The sequence below is a fragment of the Chelonia mydas genome, chromosome 22 (assembly GCF_015237465.2).
Source record: "Chelonia mydas isolate rCheMyd1 chromosome 22, rCheMyd1.pri.v2, whole genome shotgun sequence".
Classification (NCBI taxonomy): domain Eukaryota; kingdom Metazoa; phylum Chordata; order Testudines; family Cheloniidae; genus Chelonia; species Chelonia mydas.
The window spans coordinates 15,060,845-15,076,194 of NC_051262.2; the positions used below are offsets into that span (position 1 = coordinate 15,060,845).

Sequence of the window (15,350 nt, forward strand, 5' to 3'; positions counted from 1 at the left end):
TGAGGGATGTTTACAGGTGAAGAACTCCATGGCACAGGACCCCAAGGCAAGGGTACTGAGGATGCAACCAAAGGAGGAAAACAAGTGTGAGACAGGTGGTACCATGCGGAAATTGTCCTTCCTCCCAAACAAAGAAGCTAAATTTAGAAATACAGATGAGTTCTAAAAACCAGCCAGCATTAACTTCCCACCCAACCTGCTTGTTTTGTGCCCTGCAGGGATGGGGACCTGATAGAACGGGGGGACGATGACGAGAAATATGACTTCAACTATGATGGCTCCGAGCTGACCATCAAGAAGGTAGAGAAGAGCGATGAGGCAGAGTACACCTGCATCGCTGAGAACAAGGCCGGAAAGCAGGATGCCATTATCCACCTCAAAGTCTTCGGTAAACAGGGCAATAACAGGCTTGATATAGCTCCTTCCCTCCCCACCCCACTCCCTACAGACTGGTCAGAGACCCCAGCTGGCCATTGGCAGCTCACTGCTATAAACTGGAAGCAGCATGCCCTACCTACCCAGCAGGTATGTCTGGCTCAGACACTGGGTGTGCTTGCTGAATTAGTGTCAGCCTCCATGCCAGCACTATGCTGTGTACCAGACAAGAGATGCCGATGGTCACTGTGAAATACTGAGTCTATTCCATTTCTTGTCTCTTATGGCTAAAATTTTACCCTCCCCTGCCGGGGGTCAGCACTAGGCTGTGTGCCACTCAGATGCTTTTCAAGCTTTTAGGGTTGAATCCAAAGTCAATGGGAGATTTTCCCTTTGATTTCTGTGGACATTAGGTCAAGCCTTTAGGATTTGAGTGGGACTTTTGAAAGCTCTGCACTGGGGTGAATTTCACCCTTAGCTGCATTAGGGAAAACATTATAGTTAGCCCTTGTGAAGTTGTCAGTTTCTTCCAGCTGTTTATTGCCATTTATCACGACCGTGTGTGTGTGTGTGTGTGTGTGTGTGTGTGTGTGCAGGTGTGCAGAGATCTGAGTTAAAAAACCCAGCTCACACAAAGGTGGTTGTCAAACAACAAAAGTTAACCTTAGCTTTTCTAGTCTCCTTCCCGGCTTTCTTGAAACAGCTTCGGTGTGCTTGCTCCAGGGGCTGAGCTGGGCTCATTTTTAGTTTTGCTCAACTAGAAGCCAGGGCTAGCTGGAGCAGAGGAGGGGAGGGCACACCATGCTGCCCCTCAGCCTGCTGAAGCAATTCTCTCTGAAAGTAGCAATGCAAAAACCTTTTTGTCTAATTGATGGTTTCAGTTCAGAATTAGCTAATTCCAGGCAGCCTTGCTTCTTAGCAGTGGCCAAAAAACCCATTGTGCTTCCTTTCCAGCAAAACCCAAAATCACTTATGTGGAGAACAAAACTGCCATGGAACTGGAGGACCAGATCACACTGACCTGCGAGGCTTCAGGGGACCCAATCCCCTCCATCACCTGGAGAACCTCCACCCGGAACATCAGCAATGAAGAGAAGGTATAACAGCTCCCAAAGCCAGGACCTCAGTAACATGGCTCAGAGCAGCTCATGTCTGCCATGCCTCCCACTCTTCTCTGCTGAGCCAGAAAGACATGATGATGTCATGCAGATGCACACTGAAATCCGGGCAGTTCCCCCTCTCTGTCTATTATAAGACCCTGCCGTGCTGCACAAGGCACCTGTGAGCCTGGTATTTGTCATTAGAGCCCTGGCTGGTGTAAATTGGCCTCGCTGCATTGAAGTCAGTGGAGCTATACCCTTTCGTTGCAGCTCTGCCCCCACCATGTTTCTCTCTCCTTAGTTCCTACTACTGAGGCTTCAGAGAATTGCATTAAAGCACCGAACTGGGGATCCTTTACACAGGAGTTTCCAGGAAACGGTCCACTCTTTGGTTCCACTGTGGTGGGTGGAAACGGGTGCCCAATTCCAGTGTGCTCAGTGACCTCATCATGGTGGTAGAACCATCCTAGGGGAAAAAAGCATCTCTCAAAGATGCTATGGACCAAAATGAGCCTGTTAATTTTTTCTTGCCCCCCTGTATCATACACTCCCACTGCACGTACTCTGGGCACAGACACTGGTTGCCTTTGTGTTCGCCTGTATCGTGAATCACATACTGATATCATTTTGTTTTTAAAGGCAAAAATAATTAGCAGGCTTTCTGTAAATAATGGTTTATTTACACTAGCTGTCTTAAGGGCGTAATAAGTGGAGATTTGGGGACCTCTGTCCATTGTTATGAGAGTCACATAAAAGGCAACTGAGCCAGAAGGGAGAACCTAGCTTCAACATTGAACTACCTTTAGGCAAATAGTAAATTAGATAGTGCTCATTGCTAATTCTGTAACGACAGGCCACTTGTAGTGGTTAGCGGCCTGAACCCTTTAGAGGATCTGAGTCAGTGTGAAGACAAGGGGACTTGGGAGTGCATGGTAGAAACATAGACTGAGCAAGACACTGTCTTAGAACCAACCACACAGCCTATTCCTGCGGTAATGGGCCCTTTGTGTTGTGTCATCAGTCTCCTCTTTTCAGTGTAGTGATGATGCATAATCCATTGCCTGAGATATCAAAAACAACCAGGCTTCCCCCTCCCCTTTAGGAAAGGGATAAGTTCCATTGGGCTCAATAGAGGGCCTACTCTATAGCTCAGTGAGGTCAATGAAAAGATCCCATTGCCTTCAGTGGTATTTGGCTCAGACCCATATTGCATTGGGGCAACTGGACCAGGGTATTCACAGGTTTGCTTCCATCCAGGAAAGGTATTTGAGAAGCCAGGGACAATGGGATCTGGAGTCTTGATTTCCTGCATCTTAGGGAAAGAACTTTTGTGTAGTGAATAGAAATTGAAAACAGAAGACTAAATCGCATAGAAATCTCCCAGAGGAACCCGCTCTTTCCATATTCCTCTGCCTGTCTAGCCCAATTTAGCTAATGAGATCTCAGCTGCAAAACTGCTAATTATTTTGAGACTCACATATCCTGTTTGATGCTGTTGAGTCAGTGATCTATATTAAGGAACTATGGTGCGTATTTGGATAGTTCCTTATGTAGATAGGAGGAAAATGCAAAGATTCAAACTACTACCATATGTCTGATGTACTGGCAGAGTCCCTCATTCCAGGGTTGTTTGTTTTATGTATAAATCTCCAGTGTGTTAGGTACCTTCCCGGCAGGTATTTATGTGATTGGTTCCTGTTTATTAAAAGCTCATATGCAATGCGTTAGGTGCAGATTAATGATACAGACATTCAAAAAAACTCAATAGGTCAAAATGTCCAGGAAATGACACTCTCTACCCTTCTCCCCTCCCCTACCTCCTCACCTGCTCCTGCAAAGCTCAGAGAAACAGATAAGCCTCAACTTTGGGACAAAGAGTGCTGTTTTCAAAGTGCCCAAATCAAAAGTGACTTAGGTATTGGCCTGTAGGCACTTAGGAGCTTACCTGGGAGTCAGGTGCCTACGTACTTTTGAAAATCCGTCCCTATGTTGCTTTTGGAAATGGGATTTAGGCACCTAAGTCACTTTGGCACTTTGAACACTTTATCTTATGTCCCAGTCTCAAAGAATTCATCATCTAGTGTACAGACAATGGGAGCAGGAATGGCAGTCAGTGAACACTGAAGTTGTCAGTGCTGAGATCTTTTGGGATAAGATTCCTATTGCTGGTGAGTCTGGTGTTTTGCAGAAGAATGAATGCATATGTTCTAAATGAGAGAGAGAGAGTTGGGCAGTTTTCCCCAAGCACTATTGTGGAAACAACTAACCCAGGTGAATTCTGTGGCCATGACAGACTACGGGCATGTCTACAGAACCGTGCAGTCATGTCCTAAAATACTTGCCTATCTCCGTTACAGAAGAACTTAGCTAGCAGAGATAGCCCAAGGGAGTGGTTGGTGTAATGAGTGGTTTCCTATTGATTTGGAATACCTTTTGTTTATCTTCTCTTGAGTATTTATCACTGCTGTGTTGGAAAACAGGATCATGTCTTTTTGCATGATACAAGAGGAAATATCCGTACAGTCAGGGCAAGTGGCTAGCTATATTTCAGTCCACTCTCTTTTGTCCCTCTTGCAAGACAATGATTAGGGTGCAGTAAAGTTAGTTTTGATCTGGTATATGTCAGTATGTTCAGGCTTCACCATTTCAGTGCAGAGACATTACAGTCCTGTTTCCTATTAGGTTTCCAGATGGACACTCTCACTAACCAGGCTGTTTTCTTACACACGTGCCCAGGAAACATTAGCTGAGTGTCTTATGTTAATGCACAAAAGAAGGTTTCCCATGCAAGATTCTCAGCTGCACTGTGTAAAAATAATGTCGTCGGGTACAGTATCTGCTGTTAAAATCTTGCCGATGCTGGTGGCAGGCTGGCCAGGTATATACTGAAGGATTACTGCTCCCTAGCCTCTCATCAGAATCTGCATTGCATGTTACCGTTACCATCTGCCTAACAGCAAACGAGAGGTGCTAGCCAAAGAGAGAGTACACATGTTCTCATTAGTCAGTGTGGGAGCCAGTGCCTTCTGCTCTGCTCAGTCAATCAGTGATCATACAGCCAATGAGAGCTTTGTGCTAGTTTTCCCCCTGGAAGGGGATTAGGAGTGCCACCATGCCCAGCTCTCTGTGGGAATGTGGTATTTGTAAGGAGGGTCAGCACTTAGCCATATCCTACGTAGTCACAGATAGCACTTCAAAGAGAGTGAGTGAGAGGTTTGGGCCAAATCAAAGCCAGTTTAGGAAGATGAAAGGGTTTGCTTCTGCCAAGCATGAATCCTGGCCCATTGTTCCCAGATGAGGGAGTGTTGAAGTTATCAACTAAAAAGCCTGGAGGAGGAGGAGGAGGAAGATGTCAGCCTCATGCAGTGCCATTGCTTTGTTTTTCGCCAGTGTGGTTGTGTGAAAACACACCTCAGAAATGGGCAATAAACAATCTGTCCTCTTAAATCCAATCCTAACCAGCCCCCCTCTCCCCTAATTTGGGAAAGCCCTTTGGCACTTTAGATAAGTATTGAGGCTCATTTTTGCCTTTCAGTGGAGATGCAGAATAAAGGGTAATGATTCTTGCCAATACAATCCCATGCTGAGTCTCTCCCTAATCAAATAGCTAAAATCTGGAATGATAATTCAAGAGCATAGTGAACCCGCCCTGGATTCTCTGCCTCCTTCTGTGCTACTGAGAGCTTAGTGGATGTGTCAACATCATCTTGTTAAGCCTTCTTTTCACCAAGGCTCTCTTACAAGGTCCACAGTTACTGATGTAGAGAAGCTTGTGCAAAACTCATACTTCCTGAATGTAACAGTCTGAAATGTACATTCTGTAGGTACCAGTTGGTCTAGCTAAAGGAGTGTATGTTCTAATTTGACCGATAGATCTTCTAGGGTGAATTGCACAGGTATGTTGGTGCTACTCTAAGATTAATTTCCCAGCACCTCAGTCTAGCCGTGTTTCAGGGATTTGTTGGCATTAGCAGTGCTGCAGGGTAGCTGAGACCCCAAATTGTTTTTGTTTTTAAAAAAATCAACCAATTTTGGTTAATATCTGGAAATGTTTTAATGAAATTAGTTGGAAAGACTTTCAGTGAGAACAGAGTTTGTTGTTTGTTGGAATTTCAGCACTTCTCTCTGCAGCATTTGCAACCCAATCATTGCAGCATTGGATTAGCGCATGAGAAGCAGTGGATAAGGGTGACTAGTTCCTTTTTATGGTCCAGGCTAAGTGAAATGCAAGAAATAAACAGAAATAGGAGACAGGTTAAAAATTGAGCCAGCTCCTCAGCTGGTGTAAATCAGCACTGCTGCATTTACTTTAGTGGAGCTATGCCGAGATACACCAACTGAGGATCTGTCCCTTAATTTTTAATCCGTGGTGGTATTCATAACATAAGCAAGAATCTTCATTGTGCTGATTCTCAAGCATATGGTGCCCCTTCAGCATGGGATTTCCTAATCTTGATTTGCAATGTGTCCCCACTTTTAATTACATTCAAAATCATCCATATATAAATGTAATAGTCAGGAGGGTTAATTCCATTAAATGCTCCCAGGAATCCCTTATTTTCTAAGTTGCTCTCATTTAATTGCTTGAATCCAATGAGAGAGAGAAACTTCCTAAGAATTTACTAAGCTCTTGAGCTTCTTTGGTCCTATGCAGCACGGATCTGGGCTCCCCTTTTCCCTGGCCTTTGGGGGATTGGGCAATCAGCATGAAACTGTCTAGGATTGAGATTGCAATTCTAGTTTAATTTTGAACTGCTACCAGCCCCAAAAGGTAAAGGCTGCTGCATAGAAATAGGCCAACTATCCTGGAGAGAGAGCTGGGCTTTCTCCTACTGAAGATAGTTAAGACCCAGGCAGACTGCGAAGAGCTACAAAAGGATCTCTCAAAAACTGGGTGACTGCGCAACAAAATGGCAGATGAAATTCAATACTGATAAATGCAAAGTAATGCATATTGGAAAACATAATCCCAACTATACATATAAAATGATGGGGTCTAAATTAGCTGTTACCATTCAAGAAAGTGATCTTGGAGTCATTGTGGATCATTCTCTGAAAACATCCACTCAACGTGCAGCAGCAGTTAAAAAAGCAAACAGAATGTTGATCATCATTAAGAAAAGGATAGATAATAAGACAAAAAATATCATATTGCTTCTGTATAAATCCATGGTATCCCCACATCTTGAATACTGCGTGCAGATGTGGTCGCCCCATCTCAAAAAAGATATGTTGGACTTGGAAAAAGTTCAGAAAAGGGCAACAAAAAATATTAGGGGTATGGAATGGATGCTGTATGAGGAGAGATTAATAAGACTAGGACTTTACAGCTTGGAAAAGAGACGACTAAGGGGGTATATGATTTATGTCTATGAAATCATGACTGATGTGGAGAAAATCAGTAAGGAAGTGTTATTTACTACTCTTCATAACAGAAGAACTACGGGTCACCAAATGAAATTAATAGACAGCAGGTTTAAAACAAATAAAAGGAAGTATTTCTTCACGCGACGCACAGTCAACCTGTGGAACTCTTTGCCAGAGGATGTTGTGAAGGCCAAGACTATAACAGAGTTCAAAAAAGAACTAGATAAATTCATGGAGGATAGGTCCATCCCTGGCTATTAGCCAGGATGGGCAGGGATGGTGTCCCTAGCCTCTGTTTGCCAGAGGCTGGGCCTGGGCAACAACGAATGGATCACTTGATGATTACCTGTTCTGTTCATTCCCTCTGGGGTACCTGGTATTGGCCACTGTGGGATGACAGGATACTGGGCTAGATGGACCTTTGGTCTGACTCAGTATGGCCGTTCTTATGTTATGTTCATCTGCTTGCAAACTTTGCAGGGACTGTAAACCAGTTAAGGGGAAAGTTAGACAATTGCTGCAAGGAGATGTTAGATGTATCGGGTGCATTGCCCTCACCACCCCAAATTGGATTCATCTAAAACCTTCTTCCCCAGATGAAAGGGTTTGGAGGGGGATTAATACATGACTGCAATGAGATCCATGCACTGACACAAAGTGCAGTAGCCGGGAATGCCAGCGAAGGAATGCCCTGGCATAAAACCACAGGCAAAGGTTTAGGATGATGTCAGGTTGGAATGCTCCTTGGCATTTCATATGGGAGCTCTGCAACCTCTTCTAAGGGGATTTGAAATGAAATGAATGTTCTGGGGTAGGGGAAGGACCTATCTATGGAAATCGCATAAACGTTTTGTAGAGTAGCCACAGTGAGTCCAGACATATACAATGAGGATGATGCTGAGTTAGTGTAACTTGCTTGTTAGGCTTCCATGGGACCTGAGCTTGGTTGGGATACAGATAAATATAAATGGTCGGGGGTTGGAATCAACATGCAGAAGTCCCAACTTGTGCAGAAGTTGATGGGTTAACAGTAGAGAATGTAAAATCAGGCAAGTCTGTACTGTATGTTAGTACTTCCATCTCATTTTGTTTGCTAATCACATTTACTTCACTGGAAGCACTTTGGAAACAATGGTGCATTTCCCATCCTCATTAACTGAATGTCCATCTCTGTCTCTGCCATCTCCTGTTCTTTGTGTATGCCGCTATCATCCAACCGTCAGAGATACTCATGCCTTTGGGTCGCACGCTAACGCCCTCACGGCTGTGATATTAGCAGGTGATTTTTGACTCCTGAATGGAAGCAGGTCAAGCTGCAAATGAAACAGACGGCAGGACAAAGTGTATGAAAAGCCAATTGATAGAGGAAAAGTGAACCCAACAACCCCTGGTCTTTCTGAACAGGGGTGATTATGACCTAGGTTGCTGCTGGCTCGCTCTGAAACTTACCTTTGTTGATAAGGCTAGTGCATGTTTGGAGAGAGTGCCTGCTATTTGTTTGTTTCATCCCCAGTAAGGATTGAGAGCATCCCTAAGTGGACTGCTAGCTGGAGAATTACCTAGTGGAGTAAAGAGTTCATTGTTGTTGTCTTTTGTTTGATTCTGGAGTTCACATTTTTCCTCAGCTGTGTAATATGAGAACTCTTATTCCAGACAAAGCATGCATGTAAAAATGGTACAAATGCATGGCCGTGTTAACAGTGCAAGCATTAATAACCAGTGTATCTGTGCAAATAACAAAATCAGCGTTAGGAAACCAGTTCTATAAATATCTTTGCATTGAGTGACCTGGGTCATCGGAGTTCCTTCCATGGGACATGTTTATAGAAGTGGTGAGATGCACCAGAGCAAAATATACAGTTGCTTAATGTGCAACAGCAGAAGCACAAAGTCTTCAAATATCATTAGCCCTTGATTAATAATTCATCTTAAAATCAGTTTTAAAAAATTAAAATGCTGAATGCAAATCCAAATTGAAGTTATATTGGGAAATGGAAATATCAGTGCTATTTCCCTCCTCATCTTCCCCTTTCCCCTCCCAGAAGTGATCTAAATTGGAGCCTGCATGTGCACAGAATGCAGTGTGATGCATACAGTATGTTACCTAAATGCAACACTTGATAAACTTCTATTGCTTTTTTTGTGTGTGTGTGTTTTATATCTGTTCTTTCCAGGCTTCGTGGACTCGGCCCGAGAAGCAAGAGGTATAAGATTACCAGACCAATAGCCAATCCCTTTAGGTTTTTTTAAAAGTATTACAGATTAACATATCGCTAGTACAGTAACCAAGCCAGCTAAACCAGTATTAGTAATTTAACCGTATTAAAAAAAAGAAAAAAGATCAGCTGATAGTGGTAGAAGTTGCTTGACTTATAGTGACGCATCTTTGGATGAGCAAACAAGCTGTGTCAGGAGTTGGCAGAGGTCATGCGTGAGAATCCTACTTGCCATTTAAACCACAAGACTGTAATTTTCAGTGGATGTGAAATCAAATAGACAAAAGCCCATTTAGCCAAATGGCCACCCGAGAGGTGGCACTTAGCTGGAATTATGAGACTTTCCCTTCCATGTAGCTTGGGAAAGTAGCTTCCCTCTAAGAACTTGGCTGCCTCCACTCCAGTCCAACTCACCTGTTTGCTCATTGCTCTCATTAGGTTCAGTCTTCTCTTAAAAAACAATTGCATCACATTCCATCTCAAAAGCAATGCAATTACATGTCCCCAGGCTGCGTTTCTCCACAAAATGCTCCTAAATTTACCTTATCTATGTATCTCTTTGTGGGGAGGAGGGGAAACTTGGGGGGAGTTAAATGTACTTAAATAACACAATTTGGTGCAAATCGGTTGATATTTTTCACATGAAATTATGTATTTAAAATATTCTATTTTTACATATTCATGATTTGTAGAGAGACTTCTTCCTTCCAAATGTGCCTGGGAACCTAATTCCCAAGCAAATAGCAGTGGTGGTTAGAGCTTGGTGACTGCATTTTGTATTCTTAGCAGCAGTATTTTGGAAGCCTGATTGAGTATCTTAACCCAATGGAAGTAGAGAGGGCGATGTGGTTTAGACAAGGTTCGGCTGTTACCCAAGCCCATCAACATCTGCTTCAGGTGAGGACGATGGGAACTTGCCTCGTCCTGTTCTGAAGTAGTATGTTGGAGAGCCATGAACATGGAAGATGGAGACGTAGAATATTCATGCTGGTTTCTACTGGAGGATTTGGAATTTTAATAAGTTTCCTTTCTTTATGCCTAAGTTAATTCATGTTATAATTGTATATTCTTTAATACATTGCACTGTGTATCTCATGCCTTTTTAATTTCAAAAGTAATGCTACTAAGCTTAGTCGGTCTGAAATCGTTTCCCTCCCTGACTTCTAAAGGAGTTGAGTGGGGGTCTGTGAAGGATACTTTATTATACTCTTGCCTTGCGTAAGCTACTTTGGAGGGGAAATAGCTGTTAGCTACTTGTGCTTCCGAACCCCAATCAGCCATGCTCTCATTCGACATAGCCCTGTAAATCCTCCCTCATCATTCCAGCCCAGAATGTACTGGAGAAAGGGAGAGCGTCAGAAGTTAGCAGCAGATATGAACCAAACAGAGTGTTATCACAAACAGCTGTTAAAAGCTCAGTTAAGGCAAAACAGACAGTCTTATTATGGCTTGAGTTGTGAACTGGACTTATCTGAAACATTCCACTCCAACATAATCCAGTCCCAAATTAATGGTGCCTTGTTGATATCTGTGCAAGGCAAAGCTAATTCCCAGTTAAGTGCACTCTGACTGGGATAATGAAAGCGCAGAGCTAGGATCGGTCCCTCATCTCCTTCCTTTTGATTTTCCAACTGTGTCCAATATTTCAGGGTGACTCTGCCTGGTGGTGCTTGCCACTTTGCTAATGATGCCAATATGTGTGAGAGGCAGTTGTGTGCCAGGGGGCGGGGGCAAGGGGTTGTACCTGTGTGCTCTATTTGGAGAGGACTCAAACATCCTAAAAACAGACTCTCCTGACCCACATAGGAGTAAATGTCCCTTTAGCTCTGGAGTATTGAAAACCAGGCCAACTCTTTTGATAGCATCTAATGCCCTGTGAATCGGGAAAAGTACAGAGAAGGGCAACAGAAATGATGAGGGGTCTGGAACAACTTCCATGTGAGGAGAGCTTAAAAAGCCTGGGAGTGTTCAGTTTAGAGAAGACGTGACTGAGGGTGTATGACAGAGGTCTAGAAAATCATGACTGGTGTGAAGAAAGTGAAAAAGTTACCTCTTCACATAACAAAAGAACCCGGTGTCACCCAGTGAAATTAACAGGTGGCAGGTTTAAAACAAACATCAGGAAGTACTTCTTCCCACAATGCACTGTCAGCCTATGGAACTTGTTGCCAGGGGATGTTGTGAAGGCCAAAATTATAACAGGGTTCAAAAAAGAACTAGATAAGTTCATGGAGGATAAGTGCATCTATGGCTATTAGCCAGAATGGTGAGGGATGCAGCCCTGTGCTTTGGGTGTCCCTACACCTCCAGCTATCAGGAGCAGGGACTGGACGACAGGGGACGCATCACTTGATAATTGTCCTGTTCTGTTCATTCCCTCTGAAGCATCTGGCACCCGTCACTGGTGGACGACAAGATACTGGGTTAGATGTACTGTTGGTCTGACTTTTATGACCACAGCACAATGAGCAAAGACAAAAAAATATGGTTTCACATGGAAAACATAGTGCGATAGACTAATGCCTCATTAGGAAACCTTTCACAGCGCCTGTAAAGCTACCAAACGTAATGATCCAGACTGGCACACTGTCCCATGCATGCATGAAATAGAGCTCTATGTCTCTGTGTCCTGGAGACTGTGCCAGGGAGAGAGGGCAAAGTTGTTAGCATGTGGCCTTGGCTTGGTTTCGTCAAGCTTGCCGCAAACCTTCTTGGAGCAGGGGGGACAGGAGAGAGAGAGGCAGAATTGCTTCCATATTTTATCAATGGATATCAATTTTCTGCTTGTAGATATGAAAGGCTTAAAGGACAAAAAAGTGCTGAGTTAATGGATTGAGATAGAGCTGGAAACAGCGGGGCCTGTCTTTTCAGCACACCTTGTTCAGAGCTGGATGATCATCTTTACTTATAATTAACTCTTTCAGCCTCGAGCTTTTCCCAGGCTGCAACCTCTAAACAAAAAGATATCTTAGACCCAGAAGAGCTGTGCACCCAAGATCTCAATAGAGCGCTCTCTGCTAAGGCTTAGAGTTTCTTTGGGGTTCGCGATTGTAAGTCTGTTTAGCTGGGAGTTTGGAGCACTTACTGTTGTAATCACAACACGCAGTTGTGCACACACAAGGGAGTGCAATTTACCAGTTGGTAGCGCCCAGAAGCTTGTTAGGCACTCACAAACAAGTAGATGTCTGTGTTTCAAAGGGCTTAAATTGGAGTAGTCGGTAAGGCAAAAGCAGCAAGGAGCAGGGAAAGGTGACAAAGTTCCATGGTTATATGGGTTGGAAGAGCCTGTCTTGAATGATTCATTCTTACGATTCAGGGATGTTGGGAGTTGCAACATTTCAGTTGTTAAGGAACAAGGTGATTCTGACAGACAGTTGTAATCTCTTTGAACACCTTGTAACCGGGATGTAATGCTCCCTATCTGTATGCTGCCTGACATATATATACTCACACACCGCATGTAGGAGCAATTCCTAAATCGGCTTGAAGCCAATCACCTTATTACAGAACTTGTTTAAACTCACAGACCCTACGAAAACTTCAAGCAAGGGTATTCGAAGACTCATATATTTTCCCACCCTGTTTACAAATCTTGTGCTGGTCAGCCCCATGTTCAGACAGGAGCACTGAACTTTCACACTACATGGCCTCTGATTCAAACTCAGGGTCCTGGTTCTGTGCTCATTTACACTGATGTGAATTGGGAATGACTCCCCTGAAATCAGTAGCGTCACTCCGGTGTAAAACGGATACAAGTGAGAGGAGAATCAAGCCTGCGATCTTGGTGTTCAGGTCTGTTGGAAACTGACCTAGTCATAGTAGGGCTCTACAAGAGTGCAGTAAGTGGGGAATCCCTTAGCTAGTATCTATCAAGCCTTGCGTTGTAACTCTGAACACAAGAGCCATGGCTTGCCAAGCTTGGACACCTCTCAACAGGAGACACCACCTTCCTTAGCTGCGTATCTTTTGACATGTGCCAGCGTGGGATAGGTAACTCCTCTCCCACTTCCTTGGTGCTTTGGGATTGCTGCATTCAGCCCTGTACAGCAAGGAGTAATGCTGCTTTGGTAAATTTCACTACTATACAGCTCTAGACTGCTTGCAGGTGATCGCTTCTAAAGTACTGAGCATGGGGGGCTAAGCGGGTGGGCAGGGAGAGCTGATGGGGGAATAGAACTGTATTAAACTCTGGTGCCACAGCGGCCCGGCCTCCTTACACCCTGTCTGCCCCAAGCAGCCACAGGGGCCCAGTCTCGTACTGTCTTCCTTTCCTACTAGACTCTGGATGGGCGCATAGTGGTGCACAGCCACGCCCGAGTGTCCTCCCTGACGCTCAAGGACATTCAGTACACGGATGCTGGAGAATATGTGTGCACAGCCAGCAACACCATCGGGCAAGACTCCCAGGCCATGTATCTTGAAGTGCAATGTAAGTATGGTCAATGCGCTCTTGTCTGCAGAGGGGGCAGTATTGATTCCCTAAGGAGTGGCTCAGGTGGCCGCAGGGCATGCTGTCCCAAGGCTGATGCCTGTTAGATGGCAGTGAGCCATGTTCTGTTTCAGCGAAGGTCATGGGAGTCCACGCAGTCTAGAATCAGTTTCTGGGGTAAGAACCAGCCATATTGCTTTCTAGGAAGACAAATAAAGCAGGATCCATAAACAGTTCTGTGTGCGCAAATGAAGGGCCCTGGGCCCTCAGCTGGTGTAAATCAGCACCACTCCAGTGCAAGTCCTGAGCTGCATCAGTTTACACCATCTGGTTACATGTCCCAAGGTGTTTGTGGGCCAGGTTTGTGCCTCCTGAAGGTAGAGCAAGGAAGCTAGATCCTCCTCAGTCCTCGTGCATTGGCTTGGTACAGCAGGGCAGCTGCTCTTCAAACCTTCCCCCAACTCCGTTTTTGAACAGCCTAACTGAGGCCTGGCAGGACTTGAGGAGCCCTCTGCTCCACGTCCTCCACCCATGGTATCATTCCCTTTGGTAGAGCATCCCCTGGTGCTCTCTGAGCAGCTGGAGGGCGTGCACCCAGGGGTGAGTGGCAGGAGGCACACTCTGTTCCCTGGATGTGTAATGCACTGTCTGCTGAGCCCCACCCCCAGGAGCTTAGCATTCCCAGCCCTTGCCAGTCCCAACTCCTATCCCCTGCCAAGGAGTGGAGGTCAGGACAGCAGGCCCAGGAACCAGACCTGGATTTCCTGCATGGGAGTACAGAACCCCAGCTGGGGAACTGGGCTGGTGCAGGGGGGCATTTATGGCTCCAGTTGCCTCAAATGATGTTGTCTTGGTTCCCAGATGCCCCCAAGCTGCAGGGTCCTGTGGCAGTCTACACCTGGGAGGGGAATCAAGTGAACATCACATGCGAGGTGTTTGCTTACCCCAGTGCTGTCATCTCCTGGTTCCGGGATGGACAGCTGCTACCAAGCTCCAACTACAGTAACATCAAGATCTACAACACCCCATCAGCCAGCTACCTGGAGGTGAGGAAAGGGGGCTCTCAAGGGGAGGGATATGAATGTACAGCCTTCGTGAGTTATAGATTAATGTATGTTTGTGGCACCGAGAGCCCTGATGGGAGTTCCCTGTCACTCTGTGCGGTCTGTTGTTGCCCCGTCTGTAAACAGGGAAGAAGCATTTCCAGCCCCCTAGTGGCAAGAAGTTATGGCCTGGCCTGTGGCAGGAGCAGAGATGGCACACTGTGTGCCAAGAGACAGGACCATTCCAATTAAGGGCTGAAGAATGGATTGCTCATTAGTGGTCAGAAGCATGCTTGGCTGCAAACCAGTAAGAGACCCATTCTCTGCCCTGAACAGGTTGCAGTCTAAATGTCGGACAAGAGGGAATACGTGAGAGTGACGCATCATTGTAGGCAGGGCAAGGAATCAGGAGGAAGCACCCAAGTTACAAATGAAATAGAATTGTTGTTCATTTGTTGTGTCTATTCTGGTAGTTCTCAAAGGATCCAGTCAGGACTGAGACCCCCTTATGTTGAGTGCTGCACAGAGCCCTAGGAAGACACAGTCTCTTGCTCTGTATCTCGGGACGATATCTGTGGAGACACCTGATCTACAGTCTCTCCCTCTTCACTGTGGTACATGTGTGTGTCATTGTGCAGTTTGATTAAAGGAGAGAGCGTGCAGGAAAGGAGGAGATAACAGGGCAGGAGGCTAAAGAAGGCCCTTTGACCCCTGTAAATTGAACAGCCTGTGGAGCAGAGGCAGGGCCTTCTCTTCAGCTTCTCACCTATCACCACAGGGCCCCTGGGCAGCCTGCACGTGTCTCTGATGCTCAGCATCC

The 15,350-nt window shown here is 45.2% G+C and overlaps 1 protein-coding gene across 9 annotated transcripts in view; it reads left to right on the forward strand.

The window, feature by feature from the left end:
- NCAM1 (neural cell adhesion molecule 1) overlaps nt 1–15,350 on the forward strand; it is a 267,775-nt gene that overhangs the window by 182,930 nt on the left and 69,495 nt on the right. For 5 of the 9 annotated variants that reach the window (XM_043533912.1, XM_043533909.1, XM_027822896.3 and 2 more), the window contains 4 exons: nt 219–388; nt 1,330–1,472; nt 13,337–13,487; nt 14,349–14,533. In XM_043533912.1, the coding sequence (XP_043389847.1) occupies nt 219–388; nt 1,330–1,472; nt 13,337–13,487; nt 14,349–14,533 (649 nt within the window). Of the gene's footprint in view, nt 1–218; nt 389–1,329; nt 1,473–9,016; nt 9,047–13,336; nt 13,488–14,348; nt 14,534–15,350 lie in introns of all 9 variants that reach the window. The other 4 variants (XM_043533907.1, XM_043533908.1, XM_043533911.1 and 1 more) reach the window with 1 other exon arrangement.